Here is a 21,275-nt window from a genome sequence, read left to right on the forward strand (position 1 = left end):
GCGCCCAGGAACCCCCGCCAGCGGCTGGCGGCTTTTGAGAGGTGGTGCGGGGCCGCGGGGGGCCCGGGCGGTGCGCGGAGGCGGCCGGGGGCCCGGCGGGCGAGGGCGCCGCGGCCGGGCTGCAGAGGCCGGAGCTGGGTGCAGGATGCGCGCCGGCGGCGCGGAGGTGCAGCCCCGCGCTCCCCTCCGAGCTCGCCCTCCTCGCCGCCTCTCCCGGCTCTCGGGGCAGCGGGCTGCCGGGGGCGCGCGGGGCGGGGGCTGCACCCCCACTCCCCCTTGCCTCGCTCCTCCGGCTGGGTCTCTCGGCGACTCCTCTGCCAGCCCCGAGGAGAGTGCAGCCATTGGACAGGTCGGTGCTAGCTGCCGGTTTCGGGGAGGAAGGTGGGAGAAGCCCGAAGGAGCGAGGGGGAGGGAGGAGGGGGGAGGGTGCAGCGGCCGATCTGGCAAATTGCGAGCTGCCTTCCCTCCCCAAAGTGTGGAGCAGGAGCGCGGGGGAGCTCGGCGGCGGCGGCGCCTCCTCCGCCACCAAACTCCCGAGCTCGGCGGGGCTGGTGGCACCTCTTCCTAAGCCAGAAGGAGCCCTCTCCCGATAGGTTTCGGCCTGACTCCCCCGCCCCCGCTCCCTCCCCCTCATTTCTTTCTTCCTCTTCCCTTTCCCCCCCCTTCTTTTTCTTTCTTTCTTTCTTTCTTTTTCTTTCTTTCTTTTTTTTTAAACACACACATATTCCCACCCCCCGCCCCCCACCCCCGGCTTCGGACCTTAGATTGCTGCAGCCCGAGCCTTCCCTGGGCTCCGCTCCTTGGGGCTGCCCATCCCTCGGGCTGCGAGAACGGACGCGCGCCCTGCGTCGGGCGAAGAAAAGAAGAAAAACTTGTCGGAGGGGTTTCGCCAGCCCACAGTAACCCCCTTCCCGCAAACCCACGGCTCCCGCGGGGGCCATCCCAACACTGGGGAAAGTTCCTCCGAGCCGACAGCCCTCTTGGATTTGCAGAAGGCAGCCGCGCCGGCTGTGGAATCAGAGCTGTCTCGAGCCCAGTGGAGCGCACCGCGGGGCTCGGAAGTCCCCGCCTGCGGGCACCCGGGCGGCGCGGCCGTGCGGAGCCGAGAGTTCGCGAGCCCCGCCGCCAGGGGCCTTCCCTCCCCGCAGTTGCCCCGTGCCTGGGGGTTGTGGCAAGTTGCGAAGACAGACCCGGAGGTCCGGAGAGAACTGCACTCCCCTCGCCCTCCTCCCTTGCTCCTCTTCCCAGCTCCTGAGTGTGAAATCCCATCGAAATTTTACAAAGGCCTCCAGGTTCCGCGGGGACCGGTCCGCAGAGCTCTGAGCCGTCGTCCCGGTCGCCCCCGTCCCCACCCGGAGCCCCGGAGCCCCGGAGCCCAGGGCGCCTGGGGAGGACTGGCGGGGCGGGGGAGGGAGGTCGCGGCGGCGGCGGCGGCGGCATGGCGAGGTTCCCGAGGGCCGACCTGGCGGCGGCGGGAGTTGTGTTACTTTGCCACTTTGTAATGGACCGGTTTCAGTTCACCGAAGGGCAGCCTGGAAGCCGAATCAATGGTAAGATGCACTTTCGCTTGTTGATTTTGTGCGCAGCTGAAGACCTCGCTAACACCCCCCCCACCTCCCCCATTCTCAACCCACCCCCACTTCATCTGTCTGCCCTTGGGGAAGTTACTGCAATTGCTTTTCGGGTAAACTTGGGCTTTCCGAATGGAGAGAAGATGGTCGGTTTAGAGAAGGGCACTGGGGGGGGGGGGGGTCTGGAGGATTTCGGGCTTCCTTCACCTGAGCGACAGGGGGTGGTACCGTCTCCCCAAGTCTCCCAGAGAGGGCTCTGGTGTGTGAGAGCAAACCTCCTAGTGTAGATTCCGCTCCCGGTAGCTGGCATCCCTGGGCACCCTCCCCTCTGGCTCCTGCTGCCACCCTGCTGCCGCGATAAACTAAGCGAGTGCCTGATGGGGGCTGCGGGTGGGAGACGTGGTGGCAGCCGGAGATTGCAGCCCCCCCGCCCCTTTGGCTGGAGGAAAAATTTACTGTGGCCGCACCTTCCATCCCCGGGCGACCCCCACCTTAGCTCCCTTTCGAGGTCTGGGGCCGACCGGGCTCTGGAAGTGGGGCGGGGTAGGTGCGGCGGGGCGCAGGGGAGGGGAGGAGGCGACCCGGCTGTGGTGGGCGCGCCTCGGGAGACCAATCCCTGCCACCATTGTCCTCGGCCGACCGGCTTCGCACACAGGCCTGAACGTGCCCGGGGTTTGTCCAAGTGCCTGGCAATGCCCCCACGCGGAGACCTGGTCTTTGCAGCCTCCCAGGGGCAGTGTCCTCTGCTCGGGCCGATGCCAGCCAGGTGCGCGTCTGGTCGGGAGCCTCCACCCGCGGCCCGCTGGCTCTCTGAGGCTGGGCGCTGCGGAGCCCAGGTCCAGGTGCCTCCCGAGAACTGGGGGCCTGCTCACCATTTCTGCCCCTCAGGAAGAAAGGGAAGAAACAGGCAGAGAAAGAGACCGTGGCAGAAATTTGTGAACTCAGGTTAGAGTTCGAGAGGAGGTGAAATGAACAAAAACACTTGGAGGAAAAAAAAAAGAAAGAAAGAAACAAAAACTTTCTGATTAGGATGATCAAGGTTTTGTTTTCTTTTAATTCGGAAGGTGGGAGTTGTGGTGGTAAGTGCTTCCCTCAGAAAGCATACATGTGTCCTCAAATGTCAAACACGAAAGTCGCAGATGGAAGCCTAGTGAGGTCACCTGGGGATTCCAGGTGAGATGAATCTCGGAGAAAGTCCTTGAATGAAATTTACCAATCTGAGACCTAGAAATTGGCTAAAACACTCTGCCCCTGGTGGGAATTCGTACAGAGAAAACACAGATTCTGACTCTGCGCTCCAAATTATGGTTGGAGGGGTGTGTGGGTTGGGAGGAGGGGGCAACGTCATGACAACACTTCTAAAACTGTGAAATGCTTTAAAACTCCAATTTTCCTGATAATTGATTTGTCTTTGTCCCATACAATTTTCTTCTGCATGAATGGATATAGGTTGTTATTTACTGGGTGTCATATCAGTAGATTATCCATTTTTGTTTATCTTTCATTGGTTTAAAAACATACGACTTTTACCCCATGGTATTGATACCTCATCACCGCATTTATGGAATAAGTAGATACTTAAACAAAACAATTTACTACATGCCAAGGGAGGTTAGAGAGAGATGTGTGCCAAAATGCATCCCAAGTTGTTTATTTCAAAACTTCTTTGGCACTAGTTGTAAGTAATGCATTTACAGTAAATAATAAATGAATAAATGTCAGCAAATATTTATTTTTTCTGAGCTTCTTTCATTAATGATATATTACCGAGAAAAGAATATATATACATTTTCTATTCTAAGTTCTCAAATTGAGGATGAAGTAAGCATTCCATTCTAAAATTGGCCAGATAATTCAAAGCTTTGTGAATTAGAAAATACCTAAGTTGTTCAACATAAATGTACAGGTGTTACAAACTAATTATAAACTAGTGTTCACTGTGGAAAATTACTTTAGAAACCCATATGTTTATAGGATTGAGTAAAAAAATAAATAAATAAATAAATAAAAAGTTTTAAATTTCTTGGTAAATGTTCTGGAGATCTATTGAAAACTGAAGTAGCTTCTTTACTCAGTATCAGTCTACTTGTAGTTTTTGAATAGTCTTGGAGTTAAATGGTTAGCCTACTGAATATATAAAATACAGCAAAGAAAGAAGAGAAAAAATAATTTCTTTTGTAAGTAGTCTAGGTAGAAGTTCAACATGGGGAAATTTTTAAAAAGTCCAGCTGTCTTGAAATTCACCATGTAGCAATCAGGATTTTTATCACAGACATTTTGGCACAGGGGAAAATATCTGATTTCATAACAGGGACATTTTAATTATGTATTGCTTTAGAACTGCTGCAGTTGATTTTATTGCCACCAGAGGGCAGAGAAACTATTTTCTCCTGTTCTTCCCTTTCTTTCCAAATGTCTCAGATTAATGATCTTCAATACTTTGTTTTTCCTACGGGCAATATTTTTTTGATATTTCAACTTACCATTTATAAATGAGTGGAAGTTTGTAATAAGCAGTGTTTATTTCCCATGTTTATTGAAATTAACGACTCATTCAACATTTATAAAGCACCTCCTACGTGTAAAGGTGTAAACTTTGAATATATTCTTGTGGTGTACTTGTATGATGGAAAAAAACAAGTACCCTTTTTTGCAGCATTGCTGGAGATTTTTTTAAACAAATTATTGTGGAATTCTCAAGAATGTGGCTTTAAAATGTTTCTCTTAGGATTAAAAGTTCATTATCATAATGAATTTATTTTTAGGATAATCTGCATATACCTCAGAAGTATTTGCCATACTAAATACTTTTTTCTCAACACCAGTATTTAGATAAAAATAAGCTTAGACTAATTCTAGGTTCTGTAAATCTGGAATCATCTTTGTATTGTTATATATTCATTTGTATATTCTAAATTGATTGAAAAAATCTAGTAACAGTGTCAAAGAGAATTAATGTATTAATGGCTCAAAGAATTCTAAGATTTAAATGTGGACAAGGGGGCTAAAATCATGTAATTATTTTAGCCTTGTTTTTACTCTTAAATGTGACTTACTGCAGTAAGGAAGTTCAGTACTGCTATATAGAGAGTAAAAATAGTTTAGGACTCCATGGAATTTCCACTATTTAAATTTTCTAATATTGCTATGTACTAGAAAGAAATAGTTTATTTTTAGAAGATCATTTACATTTATTGTAGCTGTTTCTCTAGTGGCATATTTTTCTAATTTCTGCTTTCATTGGAGTTAAAAGGCTTAATTTGAAATATTACTAGCGTGTAGGAGAGTATCTCTGTTAGACATACCATCATTACTATAAATTTTTTGTTTGCATATATAAGTAGAACAGAAAATTATAATAGAAAGTTAATTCAAGTGACTATTCTCTATAAAGTACATGTGAGCCAGATTAATGAACACATGGCAGGTTTATTTTCAATCAATCAATGACTCATGATTGCATATAAAATTTTTAAAACACGAAATGTGAAAGTCTTTTTCCTGTAGAGAATTGATACAAGTTGAAGCCTAAGGTTGGGTAAGATTTTTAGTTCATGGATGTCCACATAGAAATTTAAAATTATTTTAAGTAGGACAGGTTGTGTATTTGTTAAGTTTGATCTTCAGAAACAGGTTTTTATCAAGTAGAATATACTTGAGTAAAACATAGTAATAGAAGATGCTAATTTGCTCCAAACAGCTTTCTTCTTTGCAAGAATCAGATACTTTCCTGCAGAGATATAGACAACGTAGATTCTTTTCAATTTGTTTTGTCTCTGCTTTTTTGCTTCCTAAAAGGTATTTCCTATCATAGAAGCAGCATGTTTATGAAGATTAATGAATTGATTAGCAGCTGTAATCGTGAGATCTGAAGTCTTGAGCTGTTTCCTACGACAATAAACAGGCTCTTCATCATGGCCTTCCAAACCTTTGTCAGGTGGCCTAGACCTATTGTTTCACTTCTCACTCCTCTCCCCATTATTGAACACTCTAAGAACCCATTGAGGCTCCCTGACGTTCCCTGAGTATATAGGATGTGTTACCACCTGTCCTCCTTTGCTAATCCTCCCTCCTTTCTCTCTCTCCTCCTTCCTTAATCCATCCCTATCTGTCCATCTTCTACTTTTCCTTACAGGTTTATCTCAGGTGACACCCAGAACCCTCTGAGGACTCTGCATTTTTGACTCTGCTTGATTTAGGAAGACTTGTTGTTGCTGTTGCCTTTCTTCCCCCTTCCCATTTCTGTGTCTCTTTCATGCACTGTCTGAGACTGTATATCATGTTCTCCAGGCCACGGTCCACTACTGTTCATTTCTGAATCCCCCATGGCATCTACCACACAGGCGTTCAGTAAAGAGCTGTTGGACTGACCAATGGAATTATAGTTCAAGCTGGGTTATTGCCTTGAATGTCACCTTAGGAGACTTTTTAAAATACTTTTTACTCTATTGGTGACTTTTTCCATCAACAGGTTGGAAATGAATATACAGAGAGGTTTATAGAATTAATCATTTAAAACAAGAGAATAGGATCCAGAGGTCTTCTGAACGATCATGCTTCCAATGGATAATATTTACCTTAAACCTTCTATCAACAGATAGAACTTTTGAAAAGTTCATTCTATCGCTCAACTATACTTCTGGTTTCTGAATGAATTTTCACTCATGTTCTTCTAACACTTTCAAGTACAATGTGTGTGTATATTTGTGGGTATATATATATATATATATACATATATATGTATGCATATATATAGTGATAATGTGTTTTCAGTGGAGATTAACACCATTAAATAGTTTAAACAGTTTAGTTCTTTGTGAAATTACTTTTGAATTGAATTGTGCTCAGGCCTCATGCCATTAACCTACACTGAAGGAGGCTTTAAAAAGAAGTAAAAAAATAAAACAAAACAAAATAAAATAAATAAAACAAAATCAGCCTTATAAAATTTGTTACGGTAGTTCTTTTGGGGGAAGGAATTGGTGGTACTATGCAATGTGTCTGCTCCCTGAGTAGCTGAGGGCAGGAAAAGAGAAAAAAAGAAAAAGAAATCTTGTATCTTGAAAACAGAGCTGTTTTCCTGAATTAGTTTATTTCTGTCTTCTGGGCATGGTGAATAGTGACCAGATACATTACCTCTTAATATTTGATTTCTTGAAAGCTGGGAGCATAATTTGTAGCCCACTTCCAACAAGTATATAAACCTTCTGGCTATTTATTTATTTTTCTATTTATGGGGACTAACTTACCTGTTGCTTCATCTTCTCTTTCCCACTCTTACTGATTTTTGTCTAACTTTCCACACTTAAAAATCTTGTATTTGTTTTAGAGGTGGGAAGTAAGTAAATAAAAAGTAATCACCATAATATGTAAGGTTATAGATTAATAAATTGCTTTTCAGCTTTCTTTTAATCTAATTCCTGTCCTTTGCCTTTATTCTGAATGCATTTTCTCAAAGCTTTAATTATCTCTTTACAGTACTGCACTGTGAGAAGTCTTTCTTCTTCACTAAAGGTTCATACAGGATGTCTCCTCTCTCTATCCTTCAGACAATGATTCTGTTCAACTGAGGAAGTTATTGAAGACTGACAGACAAAGTAGAGATGCTTTTATTAAGAGTTTCTCTCACTATTTATCGTGTCCCCTATTGCCTGGTCAAATTAACACAATAATATCTGAAGGAAGAACAGAATATAAAATATTCTACATTGTGTTGTAACCAGACATTGAACTCTTTTTTTTTAATATTTGTAATTCGGCTTTTTTTTTTTTTTTTGGCCTCTTTCATTAAAAAGGTGGCAAGATGTGGAATGGTGGTACAGAGTAGGGCATTTAAATAGAAGTTGAGGTCCTGTCAGGGACCTGTTTGGAATGAGGATAGCCAGTTAAAGATTGCAGATACAACTACGAAGTCAGAAACTGTGTGGCCTTCCTTGAAATCCAGAGTTTTAATCCCTTCCTCCCGAGGTCATCCAAACAGATGTAAGCACTGGTAGCTCTCCTACTCTTCTAAATTAAAAGTGATAGTCACTGTTTCTGCTTCAGATGTTGTAGTGGAGAGTGGCTTGTGGTTTTGTTGAGAGGATCATAAAGGCAAGGGTTGCAGAATGACTTCCATTTTTCTTGTCTGGAGTCTTTTTTTTTTTTTTTTAAATTTTATATATTTATTCATAGAGAGAGAGAGAGAGAGAGAGAGAGAGAGAGGCAGAGACACAGGCAGAGGGAGAAGCTCCATACAGGGAGCCCGATATGGGACTCAATCCTGGGACTCCAGGATCACATCCCAGGCTCAAGGTGGCACTAAACCACTGGGCCACCGGGGCTGCCCATTTGGAGTCTGCTTAGTTTCTTCCTCTCCTCATCTACTATTTTTCACTAATTAATTGGAAAATTTTCATAGAATTTGTAGTGCTCAGAGTCTCGTCTTGTAAGTAAGGTGCTTAGCTCATTGAGGCTTTGAGAATATAGCAAATGTAAAGAATGTACCCTGTGGATAAACTGCATACAAATCAGGATTTTTAAATGTCACATTTCTCCTTGGAGTGTTCATTGATAGGAGAAGTGTAAATACAGCTGACATAATTTTCTTTAAGCAAGAGGTGGTAACTATACTCTTAATTTATTTTGATCAGGATAATATTTTCTTTGGTCCAGTTGGAATATGGAGCATTCAGCATGCAATGATGTTTTTTGGTAGTGGTTTTTGGGTAACACACTTGTCAATTGTGTATGTGTATCTGTAGCATGAGCTCTCAACTTTTTCTCTCTGACACCATAATCTCAGCATCCAATAAAATACTTTTTTCCCCTAAACCCTAAAAAAGAAACAAGATAGAATCTGTCACTTTAGAATATGAAATTCACAAATGATAATGATATTTAAGATGTGAAGTAGTCTTCTAGGGTGTATTTATATTAGGCATATTAATTTATTTCTCTCCAGAAACCAACATAGACCATAGCCATCACTAGCACAATGGATCTGATTGCTTACTTGGTATACTTTTGTTCATTTGTTTGGTCAAAACAGCCTACTGACCTTACTGCAGGCCTAGCGGAGAGCATGTCCAGTGTTGACTCTGACTTCTTTTGGCTTCTCCTTCTGCTATCCATTCCCTTCAGTACATCGCTGTAATCTGCACTTCAAAATATTCATGAAAAAATTTATGTGGAGTGGTTTTGGCATACTGAATCACATTCCCAGTTCATGTGGATTCCCAAGTCAAAAGTTCAAAACTGAACTTTTGATTAAAAAAAATCAACCTCCTAATTTTTTTGCTACTCCATAGTTTCATGTTTAAAAAATAGATAATGTGTACTATAAGGACATATTTGAACTATGAAAAACCAAGAAACAAAAACTGAACAAAGAGGCATGTCACTATATTGGCATTTGTGTGTCTTATGTGCATTATGTGTCTTCATGTCCACATGCAAGGGTTGCTCAGCTTATATTCAAAGGTAGAATTCATGGGTTATGGAGTTTATGAATGTTCTGCTAGGAAAGATAATGCCTGGGACAAGTTGCTCTGCTAGATCTTCCAAGATAAAGTACTTCAAAGATAAAGGTAGGGGGAGGGGGAAAAACCCTGATAATTATCTCTCTGTGGATATCACACAATCTTAATTACTTTAGCTTTATAATAAGTATATCCGGTTGGGCAAACCTGCCCTTCTTGTTTTTGATCTCCAGCAGTGTCCTGGCTATTCTAGAAGACTCTTTGCTTTTCCATTATCTACTTATAATAAACTTTTCAGGTTTTGCTAAAAACTGTGTTGGACTTTGTTTGAAGTCACATTAAATCTCAAGGTCATTAAGTAAAGGTCTCTATATCTAAACAACATGGAGAAGTTGTAATTTCTTTTCTACAACATCTAAAAGCCAGAGCAAGCACCATGGCACTTCATGATAAATTGTTAATAGCGACTATTTGGCAATGATCTTTTTTAGTTGAAACAATGTCCTTAGATTGAGGACTAGTGTTGTTTTCGTGATCACATCATGAAGCTAATGGTACATCTAATTGTTTCTTAGGAAATATAGGTGGAAACCATAGGTAAATTAAAAGGAGCAACTCAACTGAGGGAAAGAATGCTAATTTCTAACTTCTTGGAAACGCTACAAATGAGGGGTAAGCACTAGGCAAATAATACATGGAAATGGTGACACTTGTCCCTTTTAGTGACCCATCTCTGGACCAGCATAGCAGTTCCAGGCAAGATTATAGGTTTGCTCCATGAGAAACCGCTCTGATGGGGTGCCTGGGTGTCTCAATCCATTAAGTGTCTGTCTTCCGCTCAGGTCATGATCCCAGGGTCCTGGGATGGAGCCCTGTATGGGGCTTCCTGCTCAGCGGGGTGTCTGCTTCTCCTTCTCATTCTGTCCCTCCCCTCCACTCATGCTCTCTTTCACTTTCTCTGTCCTATCTCACATAAATAAAATCTTAAAAAAAAAAGAAGGAAGAAGAAGAAAGAAAGAAAGAAAGAAAGAAAGAAAGAAAGAAAGAAAGAGTTCTGGTGAGAAGGGTAAAAGCCCCTGGATTTAGGATTCTCCTTAATGTTTGCTCCTTAGCTAATTAGTATCAATTTCATGGGAGATTTACATTGAAAGAAAGCACACTTTACAAATTACATCCATTTGAAGATAATAGATTTATGATTTTATTTAGACTATAGGCATTTATAAATTAAAAGGCTATCATTTGCTTGAGTTGAAAATTCAAACCTCATCTCTGCCTCAACACAGTTTATGACTGGCTATTGCTCTGCACTCATGTGTACTGATCTGGATATTTTTTAATCAGGAGTAAACTGACAAGCCAGGCAGTCTGTTTTATTTCTTTGTTATTTAGCCTTCATTATCTTTTTAACATCTGTTGTTCATTTTAGGTATTTTTAAAAACAAGTGTGATTCAAAGTCATTCTGCAGAGTATAGTCTCATTGTCTGGACATTGCAAAACAGCTTTATGCAGGAAGCCAGACTTGTGCAATGTCAGTTTTGTTAAGCTGTTTTTAGGAGAGAGGTTTGTAAAATAGGCACAGCCAATATGAAGCCGATTTTTCTAAAACCAAGGACTTAAGTTTGACTCCAAACTGCATTTCTCCATCCTTCCTCCCATTTTTTTTCTAACCTACTTCAATAGTTTCACACCTAGCGTCTGAAACTGTCCTGCTGGAAGCCATTCTTCATTCCACAGCCTGAAAGATCTTTCTAAAATGTAAATCTAGCGATGTCACTCCTGTCTTGAAAATGCTTTTCTGCCTTCCTTTTGCTCTCACACCAAAGCCAAGGCCTTCAGTAATTCTGTCCTGGCTCACCTCCCTGGATTAAAAATCATCACTTCCTCCCTCCTGCTCTCCGGTTGCCTAGTCCCACACTATCTCTCCTCTGAAAATTGTACACGCCATTCCTCCTTCTTGGAGCATGCTGCTTTTCTCCTCTCTTCGGCTATTTGTCCTTCAGAGCTCAGCTTCGATATGATTTTTGGCATATCAAATAATTTTTTTAGTGTTTGTTTGCCAGCTCCAAGTTCTAGATGAATGCTTTACCAAAGTGCACTCTGCGTGTCCTCATCGTTTCACTTAACATCATCAGTAATGTAGAGCTGCCCAAAGTCAGAGGCCATATGTGACTGATCACCATTGAACCACTGGTTCCAAGGAAGTCTTTGAAAATGTGTTCAACAAAGGAATCTTGTTAGGGTTCCACTTGTATGATAGACTGTATTTGTTCAGATTTATTACCCAGGCAGAATTTTGTTTGTACCTTATTTCTACATATTTTTCTGGGCAGAATTTCTAAATCATAATTTGGATGATTTAAATCTCAGATTAAATATCAGATTTAAGTATCAATGAGTCACATGTATAGGCAAACCAGAGACTGAGTGACTTCAGAGTAAGGGAACTTTCATGCTTTCATGAAAGAACTGAGAATTCTTTTAGAAATAATGGTTTAGGAATGATCAAGTCATTTATTAAGCTAGGAAGAACAGATACTTAAATGATCATACTTGAGTTAATTATACTTATGAATTAATACTTTATTGTTTTGTAAACCAACAACTTGTCTGAAAAAATATTAATATTGGTTCATTTGCTTCACTGGAGGGAATGCCATAGTTTAAAAAGACATATGGATAAACAATGAATGAAATAATTAGAGATTGAACCATGCTATTTGCATAGTTTCTAGTTATCTTCAAGGCTAAAGATGAAAACTGGAAAATAGTCTTAAGATTAGACATTTAAAAGATTTCCAGATACAAATCATTGGACAGATTTTAAAATATTTTTTTCAATAAAAGAATCTAAAGTATCTCTTAATAATACACTCATTAATGTGAGTTAATGCCTTTCAGAGTCCTGAATGTGATCCACTTGCTGAAGTTTACATGGTTTGGGTCAGCATCCTTTTTGTTCTCTCCAACTAGAATTTGCTATTCTTCAGGCACATTTTTATTACCCTTGTCTATTCAGTGCTTTTCTAGAAACATACCAAAGTTCTTTCTATATTCCATTCTAGTTGTGTGGTGTGAACATCTGATACTATTTGCTCAGTGTCTTACCTCTTTTTCTCTAGAAACAGCGCCTGATTGGCGTTTAGGACTATCCTCTCTATCTGACTCAAATGGTATCCTCCTGGGCCTTCTGTCATCCTGTCATGCTTCTCCAAGAGAGTTCAGCATGTGTTCAGGTGGCTACTGATAATTCCCCTGTGTCATGGACATCAGGTCAATTAACATTTCCCTTTTAGTCAAGGCCTTTAGTAATTGGGTCCTGGCTTACCTCTCCAGGTTCAAATTCATCACTTCATGTTTTTGTTTTTGTTTTGTTTTTAAATATGTCCGTGGTTGCTACACTGGGAAGATTCAAGTCTAAAGTTATGTGTAGGCAGTCTTTGACTTCCCAGTAGCATAAACCTGAAAATACCAATTTCTGAGGTGAGATTGATACTTGCCACTGAAAAGTCTTGGTAAATACATAATTTTTATTATATTACTATTTGAATTAGGTATTTCAGAATATTTCTTCCACTCAACTGTAAGCTCTGTGAGGGTAGGAACCATGTTTTACTTTATTTTCTCAAAATTAGCCAATTTCATATGCCTAATATATAATTAAAAAAACAATAAACATATGTTAAATTTTCTGTGTAAGCTCATTTGGTAGAGTGTCATCTCAGTAACTATTAAATAATACAGATCTCAGATACCGGGTGGAAGTTGTGACTGCAATAGATTCTCCCTGTTAGTTTTCTTAAGTAATATCTTGTTCCTTTCTCATTTTGCACATTAAATTCTCTTACCTGGTTCTTATTTTTTAAATCTTTCTTCATGCTTAATTTTGTGATTTTCTTTAATTTGCCCTGTACTTCCTATTTTTATTTTTGTTGTGGGTGTAGATAAACTTTCCAGGCAATTGAAAGGAGAAAACCTTAACTCTTTGATGGGTAGGTACATCATATCTTTTGTTAGTCCATTAATTTGTATTCAGAATTAAGAGGGAGGAAAAACATTAATCAAGCAAAAGCTGATCCACAACCAATGCTTATCTATTTTTCACTTATTACTTTTTTAATCTTTCACTTATTACTTTTTTAAATCAGGATTCTCCAGACCACTAAGAATTTAAAAATAAAGCAAAAATAGTAAAACTACATTTCAGACATAGCACCCAGCACATGGTAGGTTTTCATTTTAAATATCCTCAACTTATCTGTTTACTTCTAATGAAGGCATTGATTCATTCCTCCATCCATTCATTTATCCAGTAAGTAATCAATATATGTTTTTAAATGGATGGAGGAATAAATTAATGCCTTTATTAGAAGTAAAATAGGCTCTTGTAGGTTAATGGGAAGCCTAGGCATTCTAAATCATATTTTTTATATGTAAGTTGGGAATTGCCATATGTTCCATGCTGATGTGTGACGTGTGCTTAAAATATATGACATTTTCATAGTACAATTTGAAATCCCTTTATAAACTTCAGATCGCCTAATTTTCATATTAGTTCTGCTGTTCCTCCAACAGGATAATTTCAGTTGGAAGGCATTTTTATTCAGTCAATTTAATTTCATAATTCACTGTTTCAGGTGACAGTAAAACATGGTTTCTATAGTTAAGGAAGGTGATCTGCTGGGAAAAATGAGCACGAATGTAGTGTGTCTAGTGAGAGAACTGTGACAAGCATGAGCATAATGCAGGGACATACCACTGCTATAGGAGCAACATAGCCAGAGGAAGGCTGGCAGAGTGGAGGTGGGGGACAGGCTCTGCAGGAGAGAGCATTCAATTGCCTTGTGCTCCTTAGAGGATGCTTCTGATGTCAGACAGGCTTGGGTGCAAACCATAGTTTTGCCATTTACCATTTGGGTGACTTTGTGCAAGAAAATTAACCCCTGAGTCCTCATTTCTTCTTCATCTGTAATATGGGAATAAGATTTGTCAGAGAACTTCTAGGCGGCTGAGAGATTGAATGTCTGTCTTAGGCTCAAGGTATGTCTGGGCATCAAGTCCTGCATCTGGTTCCCTGTGAGGAGCCTGCTTTTCCCTCTGTCTATGTCTCTGCCTCTCTCTCTGTGTTTCTCATGAATAAATAAATAAAATCTTAAAAAAAAAAAAAGATTTTTCATCTACCCCACCAGAATAACTGTGGTGAAAACTTTCTGTTCCTTACAGGTTTGGTGATGTTACCATAGAAATACAAAGGAGTATGGAAACAGTAAATTGAGAGAGGAATAAACAAGTGTAAAAAAGTAAGGCAGAGCAAGGCAAAGAATTCTCCCCAGAACAGTGAACAATCCAAGGATGCTTTCCCTAATAATTTAAAAATATTAATTATTGGGGTATCCATATTTCAAACTGCCAGAGATAATGCCATATTGCCTTTGGCTTATGAACAATCAGGTGCGCTAGTATTGTTGTAGGTTTCAGAAAAAATAAGGCCAGTTATGCTTTGGACAGTCATGTGAACATTAAGTGGCACACGGACTGCACCTCCAACAGGCTTCGACTTGCATGACTAGGTTTTGGAATGCAAAGCATTGCTATTTTTCAGAATCTTCCTCCTCACTCAGCGATAGCCTAGGGCAAGATTTGGATTTGAAGAACATTATTCCAATAAAACATGCATTAAAAGAGCACTGAAAGAATTTATTTTTACCAAACTCATGTTGTGTAAAATGAGATGGAACTCCCCAAAACAGTTTTCTTTTCTTGGCCTAGACAGGACATGAAACAAAATTCTGCTGTGTCATCTACATCAAAGCAAGAAAATAATACTTTGACCTTAGTAATACACTTGCTTCCAGGGATAAATGAACTGCTGTATGGGATTATGCAATTCTCTTGGATGACAGGTTAACTTTTTTGCATAATGGTGCCCTTTTATAAAGAGATCCAAAATGCTACCTATGTCTGAGTGGATTTATCCAAAAAGGTAAACAATATATTTGTAAGAGCAAGACAACTGTTCTAAGATTTCATAAGTGAATGGAAGATAAGAAATGTCAAAAGAAGAAATGAATGGAAGTCTTTAAAAATCTAGAGTTCTCTGAATATTTCATATTTAGCATTTTTTCCTACAAGTATACAGAGGCCTTTGGTGTTTTAGGCCAGTCCGGGATATATGGCCTGTAGAGGTGGGTGCACTCATGGCATTACTGGAGATCAATAGAACAACTCCTCATTCATGTACTAGGATCTCCTACACGATTGTGTTTGTTGTTAACCTAGAGTCATGTTTTGTGTTTAGGTAGTATATCTTGGGAAATGTTGGTATCAAAAGGAAAGGCCATGGTTACCCACATTTTTTTCTTTTTGAAACCTATATAAAATAGGTGTGATAAAGAGATAGTTATAATGTTCAAGTTCAGACTGGGATAGGCATGCTCCCTGGTTAGGCCAAGAATAACAAGAAGTCACTAGGAATGTGTGTGGATATGTGTGTGTGTGTGTGTGTGTGTGTGTGTGTGTGTGTGTGTGTGAAGGTGGAGAGGTTACAGAGGCAGAACAACAGGAATACCAAAGAAATGGTGGAAGACAATAAGGAGAGCAGTAGATAGGCTGTGTTGATGGTGAAGTTTAGTTCTTAGAAGAATTATTTATTCATTTGACAAACATTTGCTAGATGTGCTTTATATGCCAAACATTGTGCTGTAAAGATTAAAAAAATATATAGACCTTGCCAGGTAGGGGTTACAGTGCAGTATTGAAAATAGCAAATTAACCAGATAATTCTAAGAGAGTAAGGTGTGTGTGTGTGTGTGAGAGAGAGAGAGAGAGAGAGAGAGAGAGAGAGAGAAAGAAACAGAGAGAGAGAGCTAGCTGTGGGGCACAGAACTTAGATTAGACGGTCAGGGAAGGTTTCCTAGAAGTGTGTTTCAGTTTGCTTTGAAGTATATGTAAGCATTAGGAGGGTGGAAAATGTGGGTACACATTCTAAACAGAGAGAACAATCTGGCATTAGAAAACCATGTGCTCTTTGAGGAAATACAGTTGCCTGTGGGGAAAAGATAGTTGCAAGACTAAGAAAGGGCTCACCTACTCTAGACAGATGTGGAACTGACTCCTGAAAGTGACAGCTGGCCAGTGACAGATTTTTTTTTTTAATTTTTATTTATTTATTTATGATAGTCACAGAGAGAGAGAGAGAGAGAGAGAGAGAGAGAGAGAGAGAGAGAGGCAGAGACACAGGCAGAGGGAGAAGCAGGCTCCATGCACCGGGAGCCGGATGTGGGATTCGATCCGGAGTCTCCAGGATCGCGCCCTGGGCCAAAGGCAGGCGCCAAACCGCTGCGCCACCCAGGGATCCCCAGTGACAGATTTTTGATAGCTGAATGACAGACTCAGGTCTTTTAGAAGTGTCTCTAGTACTGGTATGGAGAACACATAGGAAGGGGAACACACAGACCTGGAGACTGCTGGATTTAGGAACTCCTGGATTAGTAAGAATGGAGAGTGATGAAGGCTTCCAATGAAGGGAGAAATTCCCAGGAACCTCTAGTCTGGGGGTTAGAAAAATGGGTTCAGCTTTAAATGTGTTGAGTATTGAAATGCTTATGGGGCATCTCAGTAGAGAGATTAGTTCTACTGGGTAGAGGTCTTAAATGAAATTGAGATGTTGAATCACCAGTGTGTTAGTAGTGTTGGAAACCAGACAAGAAGCATAAAGAGAGAGGAGCAGTGGGTTAAGATCACTGACCACTCTCTAGGAAGAGTGAATGGAGGGAAGAGCCCAGGAGGAAGAGTGAGGAGGGCAACATGGAGAGCGAAGAAAAGCAAAATCATTGGAGTTGGCAAGGAAGGGGTCATCTGGGAATTTACTAAGAGTGGTTTGAGTGGATGAATGGGAATGAATTGGTGCCAAATTTCAGTAGGGTAAGTGGTGAAGGTGAGTGGAGGCCGTAAGGTTGTGGACAAAACTGAAATCTTAAACAAAAGCAAAAAATGTGGCTGGGAAAGAAATGATGGAAAGGAAGTAGCCAGGGGGGAGCATACGGATGAGAGAGTTTTGCTAGCATTGGGGATTTGAGCCTGCCCATAGTGATGGGGGAAACGGCTGGTAGACAGGTGGGCAGACTGAGAATATAAGTGTACTATAAGTGCAATATACTATGTTAGAATTGTTGTCTTTGGAAAGATGATCATAGTTCTTCCAAAATGTGACTTGAGTCAAGGAACCCTTTGTTATATCACATGTAAGAAAGTTGCTGTGATATCTAACAAAAATTTAATGAAGGCTTAGATAATATCACATTTGTGTAACCTGAGGCCTTTAAATCAATGAAATCTCCCAAATAAAATAAAGAGAAAGAGAATTTCAACTTAAGATATAGCAGAAGGAAAAATGAATGTTTCATTTATTTTATCAGTTAAATCTGGGCTATAAAATGGTCATAACATGATAAATAATAGCTGTATTATAGAAAAGGGTATTGAAAACAGTCTAAGTTTCAGGCATTTTTAAATTTTTAAGTCAATATCACACCCTGAAGAAAAAGGTGTAATGGCTTCATTGTTCTTTTGCTTATAGGGAGACGAGGAATTCAAATCATAAATTTATGAAAGAAAGATGTTTTTCTCACTGTAATTAATTTCTGTGGCTCTTTTCAAGATAAATTTTTATAGTGATTGAAACCATGCTTGGCACATAGTAGGTGCTCAATAAATATTTGTGGACTAATATAACAGTTATTTGTGTACAAGAAACCAAGGAAATAAGGGTCAAAATATTTTTTTCATAAATCTTTGGAACTCTCTTCTCACTAAGAAATGACAAACTCTTATAAAAGAGGTATTTATTTCCTGCCAAAGTTGCCTTCAAGGTAAGTTGCTTTATAAAACTGTTAGAAGAGTTTAAGAGGACTAATTATTATCATCTGTAACATGCTACCCAGCAAGACATTCCTGACCAGCTTGAAGTTACAAAAAATGCAAGTTTGAAAAAAAAAAAAAAAAAACGAGGACAAAAGTTAAAACCAATAAACTCTTATCTGTAGTCTGTCTTTCCGGAAAGATTATAAATAAGTTTGTTTCTCTAGTAATTGGAACATTCCTCCATGTCCTCAGTGTGTGTGTGTGTGTGTGTGTGTGTGTGTGTGTGTGTGTGTTTGGAGATGAGGGAAATGGGGAATGAATGAGTAGGGAGGAAAGTTGAAAATGAAAAATGACATCATTTAGGTCAGTTTCTGAAAATTTATCGACATTTATGGATGCACCATAATGTAGTTAATTACTTTGTGTTTTCTTAAATTATCTGTCCTGTTTTAATTTTGTAATGCATTGCGAAGACGAAAACACCAAAATTCATGAAAATTGTTCTGTTAGACATGCAGAAATTCTAATGCAACATGGAAATGTACATGCATCTACAGTGATACTTCAGCTTATAACTAAGCTTGTTAGGTCATTTATCATTGTTTGCCCATGTAAATTGCTTCGTCATAAGCTTTCCTGTAAATCAGAAACACAGGCCTCTCCTTTTTGTTTTTGTTTGGTTTATTTCTTATTCAATTAAGACCCTTAATTAATCCTTAATTTTTAAGACATTAGTAAAAAGTCACCATCATAAAACCATTTAGTTTTTCTGTCACTTCCATTTTGGTGAAACGGAAGAAAACAAAGTTATAATTCAGTGAATTTATGTAACTTAAAAAAATTATGTAACTTTTTCTTAGTAAAACTGCTAGGCTCTCTAAAACTTCCAGCCTCTCAATACTCACTTGTTTGTCTAGAATACATTATGTTATGCTTTACTTAGGTATAAAAGAATTATAACAGCACCAGTTGTTAATATTTCACATATCATTTGTTAAAGTTAACTCTGTAGTGTTTTCTAGCATGTAATAATAAATGCATCATTTGAAACTTGTGATTAATGTATTTATGTCCCAATAAAGAAGATACAAGTTTTAGTCTCAACTTAATGGAAGTTGTGAAACAATTTTGCGAAGTGTAAGATAAATTTAAGTCAAATGTTTAATCTTAGAGAGCCAAGATTGAAACATTGGACTAATATAAAACAACTTAAGTGGTACCTTTCATCTGGTAACTTCCATGACTACCAGAAAGCCCTCTTTGAGGTATCATATTTCTTTGCCTTTTTTTTTTTTTTTTTGAGTTCCTGCATGTATTGTGAGAACCTGTTAATCTGGTAATCAGTTGTACATTTCGTTTTTTAATTGCCATTTTTGTAAGTGTTGTCTGTAGCAATTACACACCATTTTAAAAGAAGAGATCACAGGCATTGAGGTCAAGTCAATACTTGTGTACAGATTTCCCTTTTTTTGACCCTAGAAGATATGGAACTCAGCATGCTTCCTTTTTTCAACACTAGCCATTTTGGGAGCAACAGTTAACTGCCCACTGGTGGTAAGCCCTTCCTTTTGTGTCTAATGGGTCCCATCCTGCCACATGGTGGTTGGGCCACAGATGGAAGGCACTCGTGGTGCAGAGTGGTATAGAACAATTGGGAAATCAGACAAACATGGGTTTGAAATCAGCCTTATTACTTCTTTGGGCTGACATTTGAGTATCTGATTCACTGTTCTTCATTTCTTTAAATAACGCACCAAAGATTTACTGGAATAATGTATGCAGACTGCTAATTTTTTATATAATCCACTATTACAATACCATCAATAATAATCACATCTAATTCTCTAATGAGAGAAATTCAACTTGAACTAGCTTAATCAAAGTAGAGTATGAGGGGAAAGCCTCACAGAGCCCAAGAAGAACAATATGACCAGGCCACAGGGACAGAGACTCTCAGAGACTCTCCATCTATTATTTCTGCACTCATCTGTGCCTCTCTAAGCAGGTATCCTCAGCTTTGCTGGCCACATGGCAAGACACACAGTGAGTGCCCTCTTCAGGCCCCAGCCACTCCAAAATGGCTTGACCTGATATATTCCTAGTCTAGAGTTCAAAAGTTCTGGAAAAAGACTGTACTATCTACCTCAGAACCATGGCACCATGACCAGGAGACAAGTTCCATGAAACATTATCTTTACATGGTATAAATTCTTTTTTAAAAATTTTTTTTTATTATTTATTTATGATAGTCACAGAGAGAGAGCGAGAGAGAGAGAGAGAGAGAGGCAGAGACACAGGCAGAGGGAGAAGCAGGCTCCATGCACCGGGAGCCCGATGTGGGATTCGATCCCGGGTCTCCAGGATCGCGCCCTGGGCCAAAGGCAGGTGCCGAACCGCTGCGCCACCCAGGGATCCCTACATGGTATAAATTCAATCATGATGCACTCTTGCTTAAAGACTTCCAATGCCTTTCCATTAGAAGTCTAAATTCTGATCTCTTTTTTCCATAGCCTGAAAGGCCCTGTATGCACAGGCATCTATGTACCTCTTTGATCTCATCAGAATCCTTGTTTATGTATTGTTTACTTCCTGTTACACAGAATATGCTCCCTACTCCTGTCTTCCCTCTCTGTCCTTGTTACTTAGGTCTCAGTTCAAATGGCATCTTTTCATAAAGGCTGACTACTCAATAGATAGTAGCCACTATTTGAAATTACCTTTTTCTTCACCCTTAAAACATTTGTTTATCTTTTCCACATACTATCCTTCCATTACCTTTAGATGGCAGAGACCTGCTCACTGCCCATGGCTTGGTACCATCAGAGGTTGTGAACTATTTGTTACGGGAATGCTCTCTTCTTCTTCTCCTTCTTCTTTTTTTTTAAAGACTTTTATTTATTCATGAGAGACACAGAGAAAGAGAGAGGCAGAGACATAGACAGAGGGAGAAGCAGACTCCATGCAGGAAGCCCAATGTGGAACTCAATCCAGAGACTCAGGGATCACGCCCTGGGCCGAAGGCAGACGCTCAACTGCTGAGCCACCCAGGGGTCCCTAGGAATGCTCTCTTCTTGCAAACATGTGGATGGAGGTAGTCTAGGATTAGAGACAGCTCTTTTCCAAAAGGGAAAGAAGTGGGAAGAGTAGGCAAAATGAAGGGGCCACTACACATTTTTAAAATATTTTATTTATTTATGATAGACACAGAGAGAGAGAGGCAGAGACACAGGCAGAGGAAGAAGCAGGCTCCATGCAGGAAGCCCGACATGGGACTCAATCCTGGGTCTCCAGGATCACACCCTGGGCCGAAGGTGGCGCTTAACTGCTGGGCCACCCGGGCTGCCCAGCCACTACACATTTGTATGTCTACAAAACATTTTA

At 40.3% G+C, this 21,275-nt stretch overlaps 1 protein-coding gene across 2 annotated transcripts in view; it reads left to right on the top strand.

The window, feature by feature from the left end:
• The first annotated feature begins 1,434 nt into the window (after window positions 1–1,434).
• Window positions 1,435–21,275, top strand: part of PLXDC2 (plexin domain containing 2) — a 451,801-nt gene continuing 431,960 nt past the window's right edge. For both annotated transcript variants that reach the window (XM_041765805.1, XM_041765806.1), the window contains exon 1: window positions 1,435–1,550. In XM_041765805.1, the coding sequence (XP_041621739.1) occupies window positions 1,439–1,550 (112 nt within the window). In that variant the 5' untranslated portion in view covers window positions 1,435–1,438. The remainder of the gene's footprint in view (window positions 1,551–21,275) is intronic.

Source organism: Vulpes lagopus, chromosome 8 (assembly GCF_018345385.1).
Source record: "Vulpes lagopus strain Blue_001 chromosome 8, ASM1834538v1, whole genome shotgun sequence".
In the NCBI taxonomy this organism is placed as follows: Eukaryota; Metazoa; Chordata; class Mammalia; order Carnivora; family Canidae; genus Vulpes; species Vulpes lagopus.